Raw genomic sequence first — 13,160 nt, 5'->3', positions numbered from 1 at the left:
CTGTACCCTTTCTACAGTCTTGTATAAATCTGTACCCTTTCTACAGTCTTGTATTAATCTGTACCCTTTCTACAGTCTTGTATTAATCTGTACCCTTTCTACAGTCTTGTATAAATCTGTACCCTTTCTACAGTCTTGTATTAATCTGTACCCTTTCTACAGTCTTGTATTAATCTGTACCCTTTCTACAGTCTTGTATAAATCTGTATCCTTTCTACAGTCTTGTATTAATCTGTACCTTTCTACAGTCTTGTATTGATCGGTATCCTTTCTTCAGTCCCGATCAGGAGACCACAACTTCACGACCTTGATTCAGAAGCTGTTCGGTTGTCATGGAGCCCGTACCAATATTCTCGTCCCAGAATTCCGTCCTTACCGCATCTCCCGTCGGTACCACGTCGATACGAAGTGGAACTTAGAGAGCTGGGAAGCAGCGACTGGAGAAGTGTAGCCACGGTACCAGACACATCCTACCATTACCGAGGCTTGAGACCACGACAGGACTACCAGTTCCGTATCCGGGGTATTTCGGACCAGGGACCATTAGATGTTTACTCCAGTCCTGTCACGCTCTACAGGAGAACAGGTATGTCAAATCACCCAGGTATGACGCTGTTTTATCATTATTCTCATTTGATATTCTTGGGATTCGTTATATATTTTTTTTAAAACTAAAGATTTTGATCATTATTAAGTCCAAGAACTGCAAAGTAAAAATAGTTAAGATGTTTTCATTGCATGTTTTTTTTAATGTTTTTATGGAGCTTGGGTTAAATATTTTTTGTTTCCTTCAAACGGTAGGTAAATCCGACAACAACTATGACATTACGACTTCTTACTAAATGTACTTAATTACAATGCAAACCAAAGATGTGTAATATATTTATATTAACTTTGGGAACATTCATTTGTAGCACTACCCAGGGTTCCTTTGTCGCGACCAGAGATCATGTCTGTTCAGGACGAGACAGTCGACCTGTCCTGGTCCAGAGTGGACGTCCCCGCCACACAATACGACGAGACGCCTCTGACCTACATCATCGAGTCCCAACAACTGCCCGGATACGACTGGACACCTCTGGCACGTGGCATCCCTGATACAAGCTACAGAGTGACCGGACTTCGACGTAATCAAGATTACGCCTTCCGCATCCGAGGGGAACTTCCGTCTGGACTTTCGGAACCATCGCCATACGTCCCTGTTTATCGCAGACCAAGTGAGTCCAAGATCATAATCAAACAGTATCCGAGTAGGATTAGTACTAGTATCAGTCCCAGGACATTATTGTCTCAGTACTACTTCCCACAGGCCAGCCCAGCCGCGGGCACCATAACTACAAAGACAAATGACAAACTAGACTCAAGCTCTTTACACGCTTCCACTGCACGCCCGTCTAATGTATGTGTAGATAGAAGTAAAATAATAGCTAATGTGAATGAAAACATTAAAACAAGGCGGGACTTCTTTCTTGCAGAGCTTGAGAGAATTGATACAGAATGGCAAAAGAAACACTTGAAAAGGGTCCGTAAGATCGATTTAAAACCTCCCCTTGCAACCACGCATGTGGTGAAAAATCTCGCTTCCAAACCCCCAATGAGTCCTAGGTCCCGTAGGGAACAGTTTCTCCAGGATAGTAAAAAGATTTCAGCTAAAATTCCAGTCAGAGAAAAAAGCTATGGGTTCAGTAATGCACTTGAAAAATTCAAAAAAGCTGATGTTGAGAAGGTCCACCAACCAAGAATTGGGATCCAAGAGGATGATATCAGGAAATCTGTCAGGGGATCAGAATTTGCCATAACACCAAGTAAAACATCACTAAGAAAGAAATACGCATCCGATCTTGACCTTTCTTTGAGCAAATTTAAAATAGACAAACCAGATAGACCAAGCCTTGTCAATACTGATTTCCATACCCCCAGACTAAATATGCTGAAGAAAGCATTTTATGACAGTTGTTCAACAATTGGGCGTCACCATAGCAGACCTTCTCGTATCACTGAGAATGCTAAGAAGTACGTCTCATCTGACTATCGAAGAGCATCGTCCTGGCATGGCTTTACCAGAAGGTACATCCCCACTGGTCGTTCCTCTAGTGTCACCCGAGACATGTCAGTCAGTAGGTCTGTCCGTGCCAGTTCTGTGGATGTGATGAGTGGGAGCTACATCCCACACAGAAGTCAGTCCTGTGGCGTGGCTTCCTACCGTGATCCGTCACTCAGTAGGATTGGTCTCTCCTGGTACCACGACAGGACTTCCTCTAACATGCCTTTTGCGAGGAACAGGAGCGCATCTGCGTATGATAATACAAGAAAGTCGTCTGTTCAACCTATGAACTTAGAGAGATATTCCAGTACCGAATACCTGACCCGTCGTGACAACAGTTCATCTAGAACTAGAGATACAGGTCGGTCCACTCGAGGCATGTCTCTTCCTCCAAGTTATACCCTAAACAAGTACTCAAGTTCGGAGTACCTGAGCAAGCGAGACTACAGTCCATCCGTGGACAGGGACACTAGACGATCTTACAGAGGGATGTCACAGCCTCCGGTCAGTGTCAGCGACAGATACAGCTCTGAATCTTTGAGTAGAAGAGACCACAGTTCCTCACTGACACGTGAGTCGAGCCTGCCTTCTACGAGAGGTCCGAAGTCCTACAGAAGTAAGAGTATGTCCGTGGTTGATGGATATATTCCAATGGCTTCATCTACCAACAGGAATACATATGTACCAAAGACGAAATGCTTCCGAGATAGCTCTCCGTCGACAAGACTGTCCTCGATACCAGGAACTCCACCAAGGAGAGAGTCGTCTCCCTTTGTTTCCAGAGGAAGTCCACTCCTGTCACGTAAAGGATCTGTGGACGCGTTGAGACATTCGGTTGCGTCTGACAGAGCGAGTCCTCGGGAATCCTCCGTCTTAAAGACTCGTCACCTAACACCACAAAGATTGCGGACCATGTCAGTGAGTAGTTCATGTGGGTCCCTTTATGACATGACCCCGCCGAGTTCACGGGCCCAGTCTATCATCTCGCGATCCCCCTCCAAGGATTACACGGACGCTCTGTATAATAAGGATTCGCCCAACTGGATCAGGAAAGTGGTATCAGGCTTCCGGAAACACATCGCGTAGGGTTTGATGAAATGAATCCATGCCATCGTGATATCAGCCTGACGAAAACTGATTGTTGTTGAGGCCCAAGGCGGTGTATTGGATATAATGGACATAGTGAAAGACAGTATACCGTCAGTAACGTAACGAAAAGAACAAACGAAAAGTGCCGTGAATATTTTAACGCATACCAAATGATCCCCTTGACCAATTTTGTTATGTGTAACAAACATAACAAACTCCCCTCGTTCGTTCCAATAGATTTGTTCCCATTTTCCCCCTCTTCGTTTGCAACGATAATAACCGCATTTTATCCCTATTTCGTTCCCATGGAGTAGATTTCTATTTCTATAGTATGGCTCCCGTAAACCTTCTTGGAATAAAACCACACTAATTTCATATGGACCCAGGTTCTGAATGGCCATTTGAAGCCACCAATAGGTCTAGAAATATTCCTTTTGGGATGCAGAAACACTTTTGTCGTGTAATATTAAAATATTTTTAGAAGTATTTTTCCTGCCAAAAAGAACTTTGATCATAGCTATATATACTAATTATGGATTATCTCCCTTGTTTGGGTGTTTTACCCTCATTGACCTTTTATCAAGTGATGTCCTCACTTGAACTAGTGTTTCATTTGCCGTTTTGTATCATACTATGATCGTATGTGATGACTAAACCTTTCCGCCCCTGTTGAACATTCTGGCATACGTATGTACCTGTAGGGGGAAATGCCCATGGTGTATTGAAGTGGCGGAAAGGTTAATAATTTCGCATTTGTTTTATTTTTGTTTTGTATGTAGTTTTCATTTTTACACAAGTTTATGTATTTTTTCACACGCATTGTTTATTTTTTAGCTTATTGTAGATGTTTGTTATGTATTTTCTCACTATATTTTTAGATAGCACTTTTTAACACTAGCGTTATACAGATGAAAACTTGTCATAATTTGTGTTTAAGAAATATGTACAATATCTTTTGTCCTTTTTGTTTAGTTTATATTATGATTTGATTAATATCGTATAATAACACAATGGTACAATGTAATTTGCTAATACTCGTAAAGTCGAATGTAAAGATTGGTTAAGCGATCTGGCCAATTTCTACAGGCAGCGTGAGATTCTAATGCTTGTAACCATGCTAATGCGACACTAACCTATGCCAATATTGCTGAATATCTCGATGTCTTTTTTGCTGGATAAATTGTGCTTGCATTGCTGTCTATATATACAACATTGACATTCAAGACTACACAAGACAAATTAGACGAACCTATTTCATTTTATCATACTGTTTCGATTACCGTATTCGACCCAATATGCGCCCTTCCGCCCATACCCATTTATTGGGGCCTAAAATTTACTTACACAAATGCAGAATAGAAATATGAAAACTGTGAGTTTCTTAATCTGATCTTTGTACAAATACATTTATGGCTTACTTTGCAATAATTCTATGAAAGGCTAGTCCGAATTTGGTTATACAATCATGTATTAAGCGCCTCCTTATTTTTAGATAAAATTGTTAAGCGTTCTGGGCGCCTATTAGTTGAATACGGTAACTATAACTGCAATATGGCATAAGGTTATTATTAGAATACGGCAAATATTCCAAATTATGACTTGTCTTATCATACATTACATAGTTATATATCTTCTGTATTGTTACAAGAGTGTGGAATATTTGCCGTTGTTATTTATCAACTGATAGCTGACAACTTACACATCAGCCGTTTGCCACATCAGTCTCCGATTTCTCCAAACAAAAGTGCAGACTTAAGTCAAAACTTTAATTTTTTCTCCTTATGAAACTTATATGAAAACTTTAGACTTAAGTTGGTTTTGGACTTAAGTTGTTTCGAGAAATCGGGGCCAGTTAACATTAATAAGTTTAATATGATAACAGCTCTTTCTTTCTCTCTCTCTCTAAGTTTGCCTTATTCATTTTCTAAAAATCTAAAAATATAATACTTTTAAATTAATAACTTTTATATTCAAATCCAGGCACTGAACTGTAAGTTATTCATCTAACAAGCTACTGTATGCTGTCATATTAATTTTTTTCTTTATTATTGTAATTTATAATATTCTAAGACTATGTATTAATAAGAACTATATTTTATGATATGTATTTTTTCTCGAGTTTGAAAACATCTTTTTCTACTTTATATGGAATGAATGAACACTGAAGATGATACTTAAGAGTAAATTCAATACAACTGTTTTGTTAGAAGAATATATCCATGCATATGCATGATAGAATAACTAGCCTATAATATTGGAACTGTGCGACAGATGATTATTTCTGGTATATAAGTTATACTATTTCTGTTCTATGGAAATTTCTTATGTCAATATACATATTTGTGTTTTATATTGATATAAGGAGGTATTATTTTTCATTAGAAATAAATTTTTGATTAATAAATTATTTATATATTTATTTACAACTTCATGTATTTATCTATCTATCTAGGCCTATTAATTTATTCATCTGTCTATTTATTAATTTATTGTATTGTTTATAAATGGATTTCCGGTAATTAAAAACCGGGGATGTTTTAATTAGATATAGAGTAGGTCTGCGATACTAAACTGTTGATTTGACATTAATACTTAATCTTTAACTATTAATGTATATACTTATGTATAATCCTGTATGTTATTTATTTATTTATTTATTTTAGAAGTAGTTTGGGAATTTGTGCAATTGATAAATCACTTTATTATACTTTACACTGTATGTTAAAGAATGTGCATGGTAAAATTATTTGTACCACAATCAAAAACATTCAAGTAACTCAAGTACAAAAAAGTAGAAATTATTTGAATTCTTTGAATACAGAATACTTTGTAAAAGAACTGTCAAGTCAGTACTTCCAGATTATCTTTATGTTGATTTGAAAATTGTCGTTAAATTGTGATTTGCTGAATCGTCTTTTGAACAATTGTTCTAAAGGTTATTTAACTATTCTCAGCTCAACGACAATGTTCAAAATCAACATAAAATAATTGTCTGACGTATTCATTTCTTTAACTACTTGCCAACTAATATATCATCGCAGGTTTTGTAGGAAAATAAAAGTTAACTAACCATGTGATTGAACTCATCACCTTTTGGACAACTCTGAGCCCTGTGTAATATTAAATAACATAATGTATGCGTAATAATAATTTTCTACGATCTGCATCATTTGTCCTGTTAAGTATTTTAGTTACTTGTTGGATATTAATCACCCGAAAACAATGTCAGACTACAGTCGACCATGCTGGTATATTGAATTGGGAAATGAAAAATATTCCTTAATTTGAATACTTATATTATTTCATTTGTTGTCTTTATTTGCGTTTGAAGTTTATTATGAGAGAATAATGTCCTAGGAGTTTATCATAGACGAGTGTTGTGTTTTTAATAGTTAAGGAAATATATGGAACTTACTGCACTTCGTATCATCTCTCTATCGTCCAAATATTTTTGGAAAATTACTAATTGAAATTTCTATCAAATATAAATTAATGTTAAAGTTTCACGACCTGGTAAATATATACTGTTAGCGTACTTATTTTAGCGCAAAGTATATTTTGAGTGCGTTAGCGCTATCATAGATTTGCGCATGCGTATTTATTATTAAAACGTCATGCAGAAAGTTATATTAGTACAATCAGATTTTAACACAAAAAGTTTGACGCCGAAAGCGCTATAATATGTAGGTGCAACAGTATATTCGAAATTAAGCGGTGTGCAGAATATTCTATAGATTTCGTACACAGATGTGAGATGTGAACACAGGTAAGTTTATTTTGAAATAGTGATAGATTGAGAGTGGCTTGAAGATAGTGATATATGACACATATTTATCTTCATCTAGTTTTCTATAGATTGATTTCAAATGCTGGACTGTGATACAGTGTGATTTGTGCCAAATATGACCCTTTCATCCCCATTTGCTCATAATGGATCAAACCTTAATTGATCTTCGCGTTTAAAAATATGGAAATGGGTGTAAAAGGGTTCAACCTCATTTAATTGATTGTTTTCCTTATATGAACATACGAATTAGCATCCTAACTTCCAGGTGTTGTTGATCATCGCTTACGCCCTTAGTCTTTGTGATTTGTTGATACCTGCGATTTTGAGTTTTAGTTGTTGACAATAAAAAGTGCTTGCCCAAAATTCGTCTTTGTTTGTTATTCCCACGATTGGGATTTGAAATAAATGTGTTATATCTCATTGTCAATATTTTACCTGTTTTATTTCAGTGTTGTCAGATCTTATCTTCCACAGCCAGGGTAAAGAACCGTTTGTTGTGTTTTTCTCTGGTTTAGACTAATCTATTAATTCCATTCATTGCTGTTTGGATAATTCTGTATTTTTTCAGGTGGCATGGTTTCAAAATGTTCCTTTTTACCGTTCTATCTCCTCCCCCACTCCCAGTGAAATTTGTTTTCGGTTTTACAATTAACATGTTACTGTTGTTCTATTTTATGAGTTCGTTTATTAAAGCATGGGTAAGTCTAAGTAAACCTATCCATTCGTATCCCATCGTTTTAAGATACTCATTGAGACGTGACGTGATGTGAAGACTAACATTTATACCTTGAAAAATTATAATTACATACAGGTACGCATTGACTTCAACAATGACGTTGAATCTCTTCTGTTTGAAAAACATACTTTAGCCCACTTTTATTTTGTCAATTCTTAATTTATCGTGACATACTGTAAACATACTCATATTTCAGTGCAAAACTTTTTTTTTAATTAATTAACACAATGATAGAATCGCGCATTCAAAAAGCACCATGTCAAAGACGTATAGAATAGGAAATTAACGCAATCATATCGTTAACTCAAAGTTAAGTGTATAAATGCGCTAACCATGATTACCGAAAGTTATGTACGCATATAATTCATTATGTTTTGTTTCCTTTTTGTGTAAAAGGAAATAAAGATTAATTAGAAGAAAAGCCATAAATTAGCAGTAACATTCATGTCACTATCCTGGTGTTTAATGTTACATTCCGATAAATGGTTACTTTTTGTTTTGTCTATAAGCTACTTCATATTAATTACTGCTGTGGTTAGGACACTAGCTTACTGCACAGAAAACCATAGAAGACCTACATGCTCCGTCATAGCAATGTCGGGGTTAAAAGCTAAGGATGCCATATCGAGATATTACAAAAAGTGTCGATCAATATCCATGTTTTAACTTTAAGGTTTTGTGCATCACGTCCTAATCATCGTGCATTCCTAGCCCCCTTTTGATATGTGCTCTGTAATATAACTTCTGATATAATTATAAATAGAATATATGTGTTCTAGTTACCGACGTGTTGTTCGCTCTGGTGCCACATACAGTAGTGCATCTGTATCCTCACGTGCATCTGTTCCAATCTTTAACCATGGTGATGTATGTCATGTGTATAGATCTCGTAAGTGCAATGAGTCGATCTATGGAATGGATTGATCTACAAACATTTCGTAGATCTTCCAGATTTGGTCACCATCTAGTCTCAAATAACGTAGATGTCGTAAAGGTGCTGTAAGTAACAATCCTAATGTCTATGTTAAGTCGTACACTACAGAAGAGAAATGTAGACACTTTTAGGTCAAACACTACATCTGGCTTCGGTTTCTCTACATAGAGTTGCAAACTTAGGTCAAAACCTTTTTTCTCTATATGTAACGTATATGAACAATTTTGACTTCAGTTTCTTTCGAGAAATCGATGACCAGACCATTATGGATTTTCAGTGGTGAATGGGTGACATGAGTTGTAATATAGTAATCTGAGGGATAAGAAAGATAACTGCACTAGAGACGATTATTAATAGGCAGATTTCTTATATGTCAAGGTCACATGATAATAGGCCAGTATTGTTGTATGTGTGGGAGGGTGTTTATTGTGGGCGATAGTACAGCTAATACGTTATACATCTTCCACTTACCTCAGTTATAAATAACGCCTCCCATCGGCCTCAGAAGATACATTGTATATGATGATATGGTAGAACGATTAATCATTAGAACTATGGATGGGAAATTCAATGGTAAATGTGTTCATATTTATTTTACATTTAGAGGTAGCAATGTCGCGTAATATCAAGGACATTGTCAAATACATTTTTATTAAACAATCTTTCATAATGCAGTTTCATAGTGATAATACATCTTTAGAGTATATTATCTATCATTACAGAATCAATGTGCCCAAACCTACACAGAATCAATGTGCCCAAACTTACACAGAATCAATGTGCCCAAACTTACACAGAATCAATGTGCCCAAACTTACACAGAATCAATGTGCCCAAACTTACACAGAATCAATGTGCCCAAACTTACACAGAATCAATGTGCCCAAACTTACACAGAATCAATGTGCCCAACTACACAGAATCAATGTGCCCAAACACACAGAATCAATGTGCCCAAACTTACTACACAGAATCAATGTGCCCAAACTTACACAGAATCAATGTGCCCAAACTTACACAGAATCAATGTGCCCAAACTTACACAGAATCAATGTGCCCAAACTTACACAGAATCAATGTGCCCAAACTTACACAGAATCAATGTGCCCAAACTTACACAGAATCAATGTGCCCAAACTTACACAGAATCAATGTGCCCAAACTTACACAGAATCAATGTGCCCAAACTTACACAGAATCAATGTGCCCAAACTTACACAGAATCAATGTGCCCAAACTTACACAGAATCGATGTGCCCAAACTTACACAGAATCGATGTGCCCAAACTTACACAGAATCAATGTGCCCAAACTTACACAGAATCGATGTGCCCAAACTTACACAGAATCAATGTGCCCAAACTTACACAGAATCAATGTGCCCAAACTTACACAGAATCAATGTGCCCAAACTTACACAGAATCAATGTGACCAAACTTACACAGAATCAATGTGCCCAAACTTACACAGAATCAATGTGCCCAAACTTACATAAATATTATCGTTCTCTTTTTATTGACTTCTTAAATATTTCTTAATAATGAACTAGTATTGCCACTTATATGTCGATTCTTGATACATAAAATTGCATTGGCCATGGAGTGACAAAACATAAACTTTAAAAAAATAATATGTTGCATAAAAAAATGAAAACGCAAGAAACTAATTTATGAGAAAAGATCACACAATATAAATTACCAGTACATTATATGAATAAAAAAGTAGAAAATGGGTTATGGTCTCGAGGTAGAAATACTTAATGTGAAAGCTAGAAAACGTTATATCTAAAGTCTTTAAAAGTCACAAGTCTTACAATACTGATGATGTCATCACAAAAGTGCACGTGCACAGACACATGCACACCTCACGCGCTCACGTCGATCCTGGAGCCATTACACAAAACGTGTGTTCATTGGCTTTTAATACCAACCATATGGAAGAAGGAGCTTTCAAAGGGTAACCGTTGATCTAACGCATATAGTATATATAAATAAAATATAGTATATATAATGATCTATGTCTAGTTTACTTGTATACAGTTATACATATGGTACTGAGGAAAATGGTAGCATCGTATTGTGACAAAAGAAATTCTACGACATTCTGTATTATACCTTTTGAAATATGACGTCTTCCGTGTCAAAAATTTATATTTGCCTTTCTTCGATCCTGTCCGACCATGATGGGTAGGTAGGTAGGTTGGTAGGATTTTTTTTTTATTAAAGAAAAGGCGTTATGTACAAATTCATATGTCGCTAAAGAAGACTATTGTGTTATCTAGGTAAAGTTAGGGGAAGGCAGCACTCATTGAACATTCACATGTTCCAGTGCATAGTTAACTAATCATAAAGGGGGGGGGGGGGGGGGTGACACATTTTTAGAAACTTGCACGAATAAAGAGTTTGTGTTGTCGTTATTTTGTCAGTAGTGGAAAGAGGGACACACAGTGTCAGGTATTTCAATTTTAGTCTGAATATGGTACAACTATGTACAAAATATGAACTGTATTTTGTATGTTCCCAAGTCAAATTTAAATTAAAAGAAATATATAAAATAGAAAAGAAAAAAAAACACAAAACAATAGATAGATAAAAGGATAGATCATACAATGACGTCCACTAAATGTAAACAAAGGTTGGTAACATTAACTTTTAAATATCTCATCAATTCACTTGTTTCTTGGTATGTATCCAGGATTTCAAATGTCCAATACGAAGGTCGCTGTTTCTCGTCCTAACATGTACCTTTTTATCAGCACTGACCGCGTTAGTAAATCACGGGATGTACTTTGCTTCCTCAAATCAAATACTATCCATCTATCACACGAAATTCACAAGCTGTGGATGATAATGGAACGGAATTATAATGGCGTCGGTACACCGGTAGGAATTGCCTACATCTCCATGGGTGTATATGGGATATATTCACAGCAGTATTCACCCCTGAAGACACATTTGGTCTCTTCTAGATCAGAGGCGGGAACAGTCCAATGTGAAATTTCAGAGTGAATGAGAGTTAAGTAAAGCATTCCTCCTTCGTGCTACAAGCTTTAACGCCGGTGGTAGCTACAAATATAATAGTTCCGTGCATGTCCACGTTCCTTGCACAGTCGAGTTCTCGTCTCGTTATTTTTTCTCTGAAGTTGAAAGGGGTTTTCGTGTCTATTTGACTTAGAATAAAGTCTAGAGTACACGTATATGAGTTCGTGTGAATAAAACATAACACATTTACGTTATTATCTCCTTGGTATTATTAGGTAACTAGTAATATATCTATCGACAGAACGATCTAATGTTGAACAGCGGTTTTGAGATAGAATGGCGATGTTATAACAATGCCTTTGATTATAACTGAATTTGGTTTCCAACGTGAAATAGTAATAGTCGAAGAATTCAAAAATAGATAAATAGGTCAATCAATTGCTAAAAACAAATTTGATCGGTCGAGGAATAAAAACAACTAAATATGTCAGTCGAGGGCTAAAAACAAATTTGATCAGTCGAGGAAAATGAAAAACTAAAGATGTCAATTGAGGGCTAAAATAGACTTGATTAGTCGAGGAATAAAGTCAAGTGAGGGCTAAATACCAACATGATCAGTCGAGGGGCTAAAGCACGAAATACGTCGATTAGGCGAGGACTAAAAACCACAAACCCTGTACGTCGAGGAATATTAGATAAATCCATATAGGTAATGAGATCTGGGGGCTAAAAGCACAATGTAAGTCAGACATATTACAGTTATGATATGTTTGGGTGAAGGAATTCCAGGTTATCCATAGAGAATTTTAACGATTTTGTTTTGTCAATAACAATAGGCCTAAGGGAATGTCATGACATGCTGGGATAAACGGCTACCAAGTTTGTACAAATGAATGTCCTTGGCCTTCATTCAAGGCTACAGAGGTCGAATAGGTTACAATTCTTGAACGACTTCTTCCACAATTGATAGGTCAAGAAACTTAATATTGGGCCTTTGGCATGCCCCAAAGTGCTACAAGGATCGTTCAAAAGGATGACCATCATTCAAGGTCAAATGGGTCAAAGGCTAAAAACTTTGACAGACCTGTCAATAGCAAAGACGCCCAAAGACCTCATATTTAGCATATGGTATGCTGAGATAAGAGACTACCAAGTTTGTTTAAATGAAATACCTTGACCTTCATTAAGGTCACAGGGTCAAGCAGGCTAACATCCTTGAATGTTTTCTTGTCCATAGCTAAGAGGCCTGGCCCCGATTTCCCGAAACAAACTTAAGACATTAATTTTCACATAAGTTACATAAGGAGAAAAAAACTTAAGTTTTGACTTAAATCTACACTTGTTTCAAGAAATCGGGGCCAAGAGACCTGATATTGTGTTTGTGCTATGTTGAGATAAAGGACAACAGTTTGTTGAAACATCAGTCGAAATTTACCAAAATTAAAACCAAATTAATTTCATGTCAATACCAAATATGTCTAGCAATTGGGCTCTTATTTGTTTTGTTTTTTTCAATTTTCCATGTTGCATGTTATCATTATACAACACACGTTGTATTGTACGATACCTTACGTTATCGTACATCAGA

At 36.4% G+C, this 13,160-nt stretch overlaps 1 protein-coding gene across 6 annotated transcripts in view; it reads left to right on the top strand.

Moving 5' to 3' along the window:
• Positions 1-13,160, top strand: part of LOC138310319 (twitchin-like) — a 136,389-nt gene that overhangs the window by 70,871 nt on the left and 52,358 nt on the right. For 5 of the 6 annotated variants that reach the window (XM_069251487.1, XM_069251485.1, XM_069251488.1 and 2 more), the window contains exons 37-39: positions 278-586; positions 915-1,217; positions 7,370-7,399. In XM_069251487.1, the coding sequence (XP_069107588.1) occupies positions 278-586; positions 915-1,217; positions 7,370-7,399 (642 nt within the window). The remainder of the gene's footprint in view (positions 1-277; positions 587-914; positions 1,218-7,369; positions 7,400-13,160) is intronic. The other variant, XM_069251486.1, reaches the window with a different exon arrangement.

The sequence above is a fragment of the Argopecten irradians genome, chromosome 16 (genome assembly GCF_041381155.1).
Source record: "Argopecten irradians isolate NY chromosome 16, Ai_NY, whole genome shotgun sequence".
Taxonomy (NCBI): domain Eukaryota; kingdom Metazoa; phylum Mollusca; class Bivalvia; order Pectinida; family Pectinidae; genus Argopecten; species Argopecten irradians.
Note: the sequence above shows the minus strand (reverse complement) of the source record. Positions and strands in the feature narration are given on the sequence as shown.